The sequence below is a fragment of the Channa argus genome, chromosome 18 (genome assembly GCF_033026475.1).
Source record: "Channa argus isolate prfri chromosome 18, Channa argus male v1.0, whole genome shotgun sequence".
Taxonomy (NCBI): Eukaryota; Metazoa; Chordata; class Actinopteri; order Anabantiformes; family Channidae; genus Channa; species Channa argus.
In genome coordinates this window covers 8,486,523-8,496,771 of record NC_090214.1, presented here as the reverse complement: position 1 = coordinate 8,496,771, position 10,249 = coordinate 8,486,523, and the positions used below count along the sequence as shown (strand labels likewise).

The window sequence follows — 10,249 nt, the reverse complement described above, 5'->3', positions numbered from 1 at the left end:
AGTCTTTTAAGCAGATTTCTTCAAGGTCCTCTTTAATTTATTGTTGTCACTTTTAAGGGGAGAATGGTAAAGAGAGAATATTTGTGTTTTTTGTGTTCTCCTTGAAGTGAAGAAAAGAAAAATGACCAACTAGACAGATGGTTCATGTTTCCAATTTGCCAAACTGTATTTACTCCCTGTTTATGGACTGTAGCTCTAAAGCCCAAGCAAAAGCTTGAGTCTGAGAAAGTCTGTTAACATTTTTAAACAAATTAGAAATAGGGGGTGGGGTGTCATATTTTGTCATTTTGATTGGCATTTTTGATGGTAAATAAAGGTTCAACTCATCATTACCCATTTAATCTTCTGGTAAAGGACTTATTTTATTCACCCAGGAAAACTACATCTCCAATTTAATGACGTCATTGCATTGCATGCAACATGGAAAAAATAAAGTGCATCCCCCCAGAATCACTTCTTCTGGGGGTCTTCAAGCCCAAGAACTGTGGCCAGAGTGCTTAGATTGGTAGAAATAATTCCTAAAACAGTTGTTTGCTTTTACATTTTGTTGCTTGCTCTCCTGTGTATGTACATTGATACAAAACGGTGGACATTTACCAAAATCATGTTGCTTCCATTGGAAATTCACTGGCGTTGATGGTGTGTGCATGTGATGTGCTGAATGTGTGTAAATTTTGCAGGACTCCTGCCTAGACGTTAGCAACATTTCACAAAGACTTTGCTTGATCCCAGCATTCATTATGCTGCCGTCAACTATGTATTTTGAACATTTGAATTTTCAACAACGCCGCCAGTTTTGGGTTCATTGTAAAGTTTTCTGCGTGTGAGGGTGGGTGGTTGGGGATGCATTTATAATTGCTGAAAAGGACCCCCAAGGTAGCTGATTGAATTGTTTGCTTCCATGTGAAATGTAATTATTTTGTGTCCTTCAATATAAGGTGTTTTCTTTCAAAGCTCCTGAAAGACTTTGCTCTCCAATTCTGTTCCTGCTTGACAGCATTGTGGGGTGATGTAATGAAACAGATTCATCACCGTATGATTTTTTTCAGCATCTGGTCTCTGAGGTGGCACTAGCAATAAATGCGGCCTAACTATAATCACAATCAGGGTCCAAACTATTATACTTTATTGTTGGAAGCTAAAGATCACAAACAAGGAGCGTTTACCATTGCTTGTTGAAATAAAATACAATCTTGCTTAAGCTTTTTTTTTTTTGTGCACACCAGCTTCAGTGGACTACGAAGGACTTTTAATTTTTGTTTCTGTTGGAAAATATGAAGCTACTGGAATCATTTATTTTGTTATTTGTAATGGACATGTTGAAACTCAGTGCCGGTGTCATAACTGGTTAAATGTTACTGCTTACTGTAAATCTCCATGACACTACAAAATGTTGAGATTTATCTTTGACAGTGTTTCACTGGTATATATATGTATATGCATACCTAACTGTACAGTCGAGCCTTGTAAAAGAGGCTTAAATCCACGTTTCATTTAAAATATTGTGGCACTATAGCGGATTTCACGTTGATAAGGGTCACTTTCAGAATGGACTGTTATCACTTGTTAGATTTCTTGGGCTTGGAGTGTTTTGCCTCTTATCCCCTATTGCAAAAGATCATGATGCTTCTCATCAATGTACCTGCGCCAAAATGTTGCCCTGACTTTTTGTACTTTTACGATGCATATTTCATTTTGTCAGAGGACCAGTGCTTTCTACAGCTGATGAGCATTCTGTTTATCCTACCTGATCTTTATCCTTTCAGATATTTGGTCATTACTCTCCCTTGTTAAAAAAAAAAAAAAGCTTATTGAAAGAAAAGAAATAAAGCATTTGTGGTTTCTTAAATGTACTGGTGATCCTGTTTTGCTTTGTCATATTAAAGTTATGAATAAAAATTTATGGTTATGGGGAATTATTTTAGTGCTTGAACTGTTAAAACCTGCAGGAGTCTACTAAATGGCATTTGTGTACCACTTCTGAAACACTCGGGTCATTCATGCATTCTTTTCAGCATTTCACAAAAAATAAAAAAATGATTTGCCTGAGGCAAAGTGGGAACAAGCTGTCTCCAGAAGAAAAGCAGAGTAGTTGACGTCAGCAGTGTTAGATTCCAGAGCTCGGCCCAGAACAAAAGAGGAGACTTGCCTGGACGAAGACAAATCCTCCTTTGTAGCTACTGAGCGAGGAAGTCCCGTTCTTCACCGCAGCCCCTTTTCTACCGAGCAGTTCAGAGTCACATCGTCAGAACATAAGGTAACATCATTTTTGTTTTTAACAATTTTTCATCCTCGTCATCCTGACTGCTGGGTGTTGCAGAGTTAACGTCTGACTTGTTGCTAACGTCCATTTCTTTACCTTTTTGTTTTTTTGCCGGACAACTTGGATTCGTAGATGTAACAGTAACTGTTAAGATCTAAGCTCGGACTCTGATCTCATCCGCAAAAATAATGTGCTGCCATAAAACATCTAAAACCCCGTTTCATGTTCCGAAGCGAAGTTTAACAAGACAGATCATAAGTGAAGCGAAGTAGATTCCACGCCGCAGCCTCGTTGCGAGTCGTGCAAACTCTTGTTTGCAAATTGATCGATGTAATCAACTACTAGTGAACATGTGATTTAGTGAGCTTAGTGTTTGTCAGCTCGGTTTGTGGATTGACAGGAACTGCATCCATTTTCTATTCTTAGCAAGCAAAAAGAAAACAAGGTTAATCAAATATGTTCAGATGCATGTTGGTCAAACAAAATCTAAAGAACCATGCTGAATATTTTCTAACCATCATCAACTGTCTGAGGGTGAATTGACTATACAAACAACCGAGATAATAAACAATCAACAGTAATTGTACACTGTCAGAGAACATTGTGACGACATAATCTAAAACAATTCACCGCCCAGTTTTTTCACCACCCTTGCCATTTCATGCTGATCACTACTAAATGCAAAATTAATCTGTGATTGGTTCAAGCTAATAGATTAAAACTGAATGTCTTGAGGACGTGTGATAACATTCAATGGTATGTTAGGGTTTTTATATGAGTGTTGCTCTACTCATGTTCTAGCTATTATTGTTGGCAAAATCACAACTTTCTAATCTACTGTATTATATCCATTACACAGTGGCTGTTCATGGAGCAGTTTAAAACGTGGAATTTCAAAACTTCCTAATATAGCAACTTTCTAACATTTATTTATTTTATTTTTTACGGTGACAAATTATTGCAGTATGTTTGTTATATTGCAGCACAGAAAAGTAAAACCTATCTCCATATTTTGATTCTAAAGAAATGCGGCAATTTGTGCCTTCTTTTACATTATGTCTAGCTCCTTTTCTAACCATTTTTTAAATAGTAGTGATCGTTGTAAGTTAAATAGTTGCTTCAGTGGTTAGTAATTTTATTAAAAGCAACAAATTTACATTACAAAATGTTCTTGGTCTATGCTAGAGCATTTTAGGCCTGTTGTCCCAAGCCAGTATGTTTCAATTTTCTATGAATAAAAGGTGTGTGTCTCTGTGACCCAGGATGGCTGCAAAGGGCAGTGTGAGGCTCGATGAAGCCCTGATGATGATGCAGGAGCTTGACGACCGTCTGAAAGAACAGATTGACAAACTGGAGCATGTTCGCCTTTCTGCTGTTGAACTGAAGGACAACTTGTCTGGGGTACATTAGGCAGGCACTTGTCATTGCAGATAAAGAATCTGCAATGACAATTGTTGAACCAAAGTTCCTTTTCATGAAGCTTTCTTCTATTTTCACACTGTTTTCTTCTAACACAGAGCAACAGTGATTTAAGCCAGTCTATCGCCGACCATTTAGAATGGTTGAACCATTTGTCAGAGCGAGTGGAGACTCTTCACATGAACACAGCTGTTTTTGTTCAGGTGAGAATCAGAAATGCAGTTGGCAACAAGGAATAAGTGGATGTCATGGTATGTTATGCTCATATCCTCTGCATCAAATTCAGAACATAAAAAGCTTAGATGATTCTTAATTAAGTGCCTGAAAATGTGTATTAAAATTACTGGTGAGGAACTAAAGCATAGTGCAGAAACAGTTAAATTGTTTTAGGTTTGTGCAACATTATTAATATTGTACTGACTAACCATACAGCTTCATTGCAAAAACAAATTTTGTGATTTATTTCCATTTTGTTTTCTATTTTGGACTGTAAATGAAGTTAGAAACACATTGCCTCATCTGTTTCTAGATGAATCCCAAGCCTCGTGGATGGACAGGGAAACAGGGCTTCAAACATGGTTCCCGCTGGGGACGTCTCCACCAGGCAGACGATGCACAGTCTGAGTTTGGCTGGTCCCCCATCCGTACACGACGTAACAGCGATGCTGCTTCTGAACTGTCCTGTAATTGGTGACCTAGCAATCTGTAGTCAGCCTTTTTTTAAGCAAAATATTGTGCTGCTCACCTCAGCAAAAATCAAACTCTATGGACTCTTGATTTTTGTATTGGTACATTCTCACATGTTATGAAATTTAACTGTGATTTAAAACATGTTCATGTTTTCCTGTTGTGTTGATGAACATATTTTTTTAATAAAGACAAAACATAGAATGTATATTTTACTACTGTATAAAGATTGTGTGGAATGATGTTATCATGCAGATAACAATCTACATGAAAAAAATCGGAAAAGGCTCACTCAAGTTATACATTATTTAGAACAATGGTGTATTATAATTTATAATATTCAATGTTGGCTATTTGTTACAGTTTAAACACCAGCCTGTACTTTGTAAGTTTTTTTATTTATATACTGACAAAACACCCAATAGATTAAAAAACACTAATATTTAATTTCCCCTGGAAGTCTGATGTAACGTGTCATTTCGATCAGGCCTTCAGTTCTGTCACATGGTCGTAACACGTAGATGTGATTGGCCAGCGAGCCTCACCACTAGAGTTCGCTGCTGATATTCTGTATTATATCGCTGTTAATCAGTCTCGTATAAATAAAGCTTTGGCAGAACGCGTGGGTGATAGTCTTGGAACTGCTGAAGTAGCGAAACCTCCTTTAAAAGGATAATCTTGGACACGCTGAGTTAAACGTATTTTTTTTTTTGTATCCATATTTAACATTACGGGTAACGAATAAACTCTAAAGAAATGGCAGAGAGCGACTGGGATACCGTGACTGTCTTGAGGAAGAAAGGGCCGACTGCTGCCCAGGCCAAATCCAAGCAGGTTAGCTTAAATGTCTCACTTGGTGTGTGATTTGTCTGCGTGAGGTATGTTATCAACAATGTGACCTATACATTCAATCAAGACTAGTTTCGTATTTCATTGGCCACTTGAGTTAACGACAAGTATAGCTAAAGTAGAATGAATATGTAAAATGTAATCACATGGTTAGTGGCTTAGTAGTGTAGCAAAGATTGGGCGTCTTCGTGTGCTAAGTTACGGTAAGATTAGTCAACGCCAGCTAAAATAAAGGGGACTGGGGCGTTTGTTTTGTTTAAGCAGCCTATAACCGTTAGCTGAACAAGCTAACTAACTACTCATACACGGAGCCTTACAGATGGTCCTCTGTGGTTTCGATACAAGCGGACGCAACTTGGGTGCTATTTGTAGAATACTTGCGTTTTCGCTTTGCAAACAACGTGAATTTCGCATGACACCTACCTGAGTCAGTTGGATAACACGAGAACTGAGGTGTTTAATTGAAGTCATGGTTCTAAACTCAATTGTTTCGTTACAGTGTCAGCCAGACACTATTCATAGGTATTATAATATTAACTAACATTAGCCTGGACACGCGACCCTTTGATATCAAATGTGGCGTGGACCAAGTTAGCCGCTAGCTAGCATTAGCCAGCTACCTTAGCAATGTCCTGTTAGCTACTAATGACTAGTTTTGCTCGTGTTTTTGGTGTCAGATCGGGCCGAATTGTTAATAGTTATCTGGTATCACTGGTCGTAAACAGTTTTCTTTAGGACTCGTGATGTACCACCAAAAAACAAAAAGCTACTTGTAATGTCTGCGGTTATTTAGTGTTGTATGTCAGGGGCTAGTTAATAATGAACTAGCTGTCAGTTGTTGTTTTTTTAGTAAGCCTAGGGTCACAAGAGTCCACATGTAATGCAATAACCCTCAAAAGTCCAATATGTGCGATAAAATACTGTTTGTCCTTTTTTTTTTTTAGGCTATCACCGCTGCGCAGAGACGAGGGGAGGATGTTGAGACAACCAAGAAATGTAAAACTCTGCTTTCTGTCCAAATCTGGACTAGGCTAGTGTTCACTTAGAGTGGCTTTAATGCTATATACACAAAAGGACAAAAACTAAATTGAAATTTTTTTTTGTTCGTGTTATCGTGATGTACTGTATTTTCATGTGGTATGATGTAAGTAAATTCACTGCTTGCCACACAGGGTCTGCGGGGCAAAATAAACAGCATCTTGTGACAAAGAACACAGCCAAACTTGACAGGGAGACAGAGGAGCTACATCATGAAAGGGTTCCACTGGAAGTGGGCAAGGTCATTCAGCAAGGCAGACAAGAGAGAGGAATGACCCAGAAAGACCTGGCCACTGTGAGTAAACAGACTGATTTATTCATATGCACAAATGGTGCCCCGTTTTTTAAATATTCTTGATTAGTTATTCCTGAATTTTGAAGTTTGCTCACAGAGTCGTATTTGAGGGATAAAAGAAACTTGAAGACAGAACTTTCATAGGGATGCTGATTCTAAAATGTAACCATGTGAGAACAGCAAATTTGCTGGAAGTGTTAAGCTCCTGCACGCACACACAGAAGAGAAATTGCTTTCAATACCTGTATTCATATAACCTAGAAATATATTTTTTACTAGATAGTTGAGTAGGGAGAGTTGTTAGTTATCTTTTGTGTAACCAATTTCTCATACTTGCATAAGCAGACTCTTTAATGATTAACTAGCTGTAAGATTTGTTTTAGCAAGCCAAGGGATACAAGAGTCTAGTAATGAACTAGACTGCAATCAACTCAATGTTTTATAAATTGCTGTTTACATTTTATTTTTTTTATTTTTTTTGCATGATATCAATAGCATCTGCGATTTGCAACAATGCGGAGTACTGCAATGACAATATGGCTTGCTGAGTGTGCATATTGGCTCAAAAAAATCCTATGCTCTGTTTTTATAAGGGCATATAAAATAAACCTTAAATGATTCTGTATAGCAGAAATATAATAAATGTGTAACTGTAATAAATTACTGGGTTTAAGTTTTAAAAAAATGAGTATAGAAGTCAGTCACTGTAACTCACTGATCCTTTCCTTCTTGCTACTGCTTGCAAAATTAGATGATTCTACAGCTGCTAGGAGGAGGCTGTAGAGTGGGAGCTGCTGTCTGAGGGAATTTTTCAGTTTAATGTGGTAAATTAGACTGAATGGTTGCACATACAGACACTTTTTTGTTTTTAGTAGTTTCTGATGATCAAATTCTCTAACACAATGTATTTTTAAAAAATTCCCTTGCAGCTCCCATATATTGGTAAACAGTTATTTTAACGAAGCACGTGTTTAGTTGCTTTACTTGCAGAAATCCTGTTCACAAACAAGGAACTGCTGGCGTCTTGCCCTCCCAGCAAAGAGGGGAGTAGAGACTGCTGTGACCAGCACAACTATAATTTATAATATGCTAATCTCACTCACCAATAATATGCTGTATTCCCCTCTCGTACAATAAATGTTTACCTTTTGAAATCTGTTTACATGTGAATATGTGATAATCTAATAGTTTGTTTGCAGTCTATGCATGGTGTGTATTAATAAAATTTTCATTCACTACAACTCAGGCACTCTTGTGACGTGATACATATTTTCATAGTGTGACAATGAAAACAATTTTTTGGTCAGCACAAAGTAAGGGGGAAATTAAGACAACCATATATAAAATTAAAATGCAATGTTTAGAGCAACAAATCATTATTTAAAAATAATAATATAACAATACATCAAAATCACTATAGGATTTGAGATGACCTGATTTTCCAAGTTCTTGTTGACTTTCTCTGAGACAGCAGTCATAATTCCCAAACAAGCCTCTGTTGCCTCTACCAGCTGTGCTTGCACAGCAGTGAATTCATGTCAAGAGATGCAAGCAACATCAGAACTAGCAGTGACAAAGGCTTACTGTTGCAAGTCTCATGCGTTCGGCCAACAAGGGGGACTTGAACACACTGCAAAGATTACAGCCATTAGCTAATTAGTACATACATTGATCATGCATGACATGACCGCCTTTGCAGTACAATGCAATCCAATACAGTGGCTCTGCCATATATTCTACTAATTAATTCAAATTTTTCAGTTTTTAGGCTGAAACTGTCAGGTATGTGTTTTATTATTGAAGTCAAAGTGGGTAGTGGCATTGTTAAGTGCAATATAAGAAGAGGTGGTTCGAATGTTTTGATTGTCTCATTCATTTTAAATGGGCTGATGCCACTACCCTCTTTGACCTTAATATAAACAAAAATAAAATTATCACCTTACTGACCGTTTCAACTGTAAAACGGAGAAATTATAACATTGTAAAGATAAAATTCATGGCAGAGCCACTGTATTGGCTTGCAGTAAACTGCAAGGGTGGTGATGTTATGCCTCATCAGTGTATGGTCTCTGCCTGCACATATGGAAATTACTCTTCATGCCAGCAGGTGGTGGTAGTCTGTTGTTCAAAAAGGAAAGCTTGAGACAGGAGTTCAAAAACAAGACACAAACAAATCCACTTTTTTGCCATACATCTCTGTCATTACAGATGGCTTTAGTTTTCTTTTAATTCCAGATTGCCATGTTGTTGTGAATACAGTATATGCTCCTGAAGAGTTTTCCATGGGGGCAGCCTTAACTTTGTGATTTGCTTTTTTGTTTGTTGTTGTTCCTCTTGGTGTGCAGTGATTTGCTAGTCAGTTGTTGTAGTCACCAATATGCTTACTTGGCTAAAAAGCCGCCAAGTCTGACTTTCACCAATGACGTAGGACATACTGGATTTAACTTTGCCGACAGATGCTCACTGATGGCCTGACATGGGTGTAATGGCCCTTAATGAGAGGACAGAGGATGAATTAGTAGAGGAATTTGCCAAAGACATTGTGCCTACTAGCTGGTGCTGATGGGCCTCCTTTGCTGGCTATAATTGTAACTTGTAACAACATGATTATTTGATTTTTAGAAGTGTAATCCAGCCTGACCCTACTTTCAAAGGCCTAATATTGGTGAAGTCACTTTGCCCCTGCATTTTGTGATTTCTTTAAAACAAAAAACTGTACCCTTTTAAAGAATTGCAGGCATAGCAGTGCAGGCTTAAGTCGCATTTTTTGGTGATGAAAGTCTGCGTTTGCTCAACACAATTTTATTTTTTATTACCCTTTAAACCAATTTGTGATCAATTACCCCATAAAGATGTCAATGTGTTTCTCATATATTCAATTAAAGGCTCTATGAGCACTCACTGTTAACATAAAATGTTATTCTAAATGTTATCCGAAAATGTATTCTAAAATACTGTTTTAAATGCTTTTATTTTTATTTCTTGCTTTGAGCCTTGTCTTTAAATTGAATTGTGTTCTGTGATTCTTCTCCTCAGAAAATAAATGAGAAGCCTCAAGTCATTGCAGACTATGAGAGTGGCAAAGCAATTCCCAACAATCAGGTCCTGGGCAAGCTAGAGAGAGCACTTGGTAAGAAGCTGCGTGGAAGGGATATTGGCCAACCACTGGAGGCAAACCCCAAGAAGAAATGAATACAAAGCCTCGAAATCAGCCCTCCCCACCCTCATGTTTCCCTGTTGTTGAAACCTAAATCCCTTCTCCACCTCATCTCCTTCCAAATCTTTCCTTCTCTCTACCCTGTCCCTTCCCCTGCATGGGCTGATCTCACCTTTGTCCTACTTTAGGACTTGGTGCTCCACTGCATTTCAGGCTGCTTATGGACAAGTCATTTGAAACATCCCCTCGACCACGTTATCAGTTGAAAAATCAAATGAATTTTCTTCAAACTCAAAGTTCTGTGAATATCTTTTCCACTTGCTCCTGCCTAGCCTTTGGCATGATAGATTCAACTTTTAGATGGATGTATAATCATTAAAGGACAATTAGACTGACTTTAACTCGGAGCATGAAATTAAGCCAGAAGTGCTTCATTGCATCTTTTTCACACAGTTAGACCTGGGTGAATGTCAGAATGTTAATGTTTTTAATGCTGTGCTTTGTTTTGATCAAAAATAAAGCTTGGCAGTTCATGGAATTT

General features: G+C 37.8%; 1 protein-coding gene across 3 annotated transcripts; it reads left to right on the top strand.

The window, feature by feature from the left end:
• The first annotated feature begins 2,098 nt into the window (after nucleotides 1–2,098).
• On the top strand, nucleotides 2,099–10,241 carry edf1 (endothelial differentiation-related factor 1). 3 transcript variants are annotated; one of them, XR_010911555.1, is made up of 6 exons: nucleotides 2,099–2,257; nucleotides 3,526–3,664; nucleotides 3,781–3,885; nucleotides 4,212–5,247; nucleotides 6,163–6,214; nucleotides 6,391–6,551. XR_010911555.1 is itself a non-coding variant. In XM_067484120.1 (4 exons), the coding sequence occupies exons 1-4, from the start codon at nucleotides 5,126–5,128 to the stop codon at nucleotides 9,741–9,743; spliced, it is 447 nt and encodes a 148-aa protein (XP_067340221.1). In that variant the 5' UTR covers nucleotides 4,960–5,125; the 3' UTR covers nucleotides 9,744–10,241. The 3 variants fall into 3 exon arrangements, 1 of the variants encoding a protein (XP_067340221.1); XR_010911556.1 differs by having other exon boundaries at nucleotides 2,100–2,257; nucleotides 3,505–3,664; XM_067484120.1 differs by lacking the exons at nucleotides 2,099–2,257; nucleotides 3,526–3,664; nucleotides 3,781–3,885 and adding an exon at nucleotides 9,588–10,241 and having other exon boundaries at nucleotides 4,960–5,203.
• The last annotated feature ends 8 nt before the right edge of the window (nucleotides 10,242–10,249 follow it).

What these genes read in the sequence shown, in the direction of transcription:
- edf1 (XM_067484120.1), top strand. Translation starts at nt 5,126, where the DNA reads ATGGCAGAGAGCGACTGGGATACCGTGACTGTCTTGAGGAAGAAAGGG. An exon ending in CCCAGGCCAAATCCAAGCAG is followed by an intron (nt 5,204 to 6,162) that starts GTTAGCTTAAAT and finishes TTTTTTTTTTAG; the next exon opens with GCTATCACCGCTGCGCAGAG. An exon ending in TGTTGAGACAACCAAGAAAT is followed by an intron (nt 6,215 to 6,390) that starts GTAAAACTCTGC and finishes CTTGCCACACAG; the next exon opens with GGTCTGCGGGGCAAAATAAA.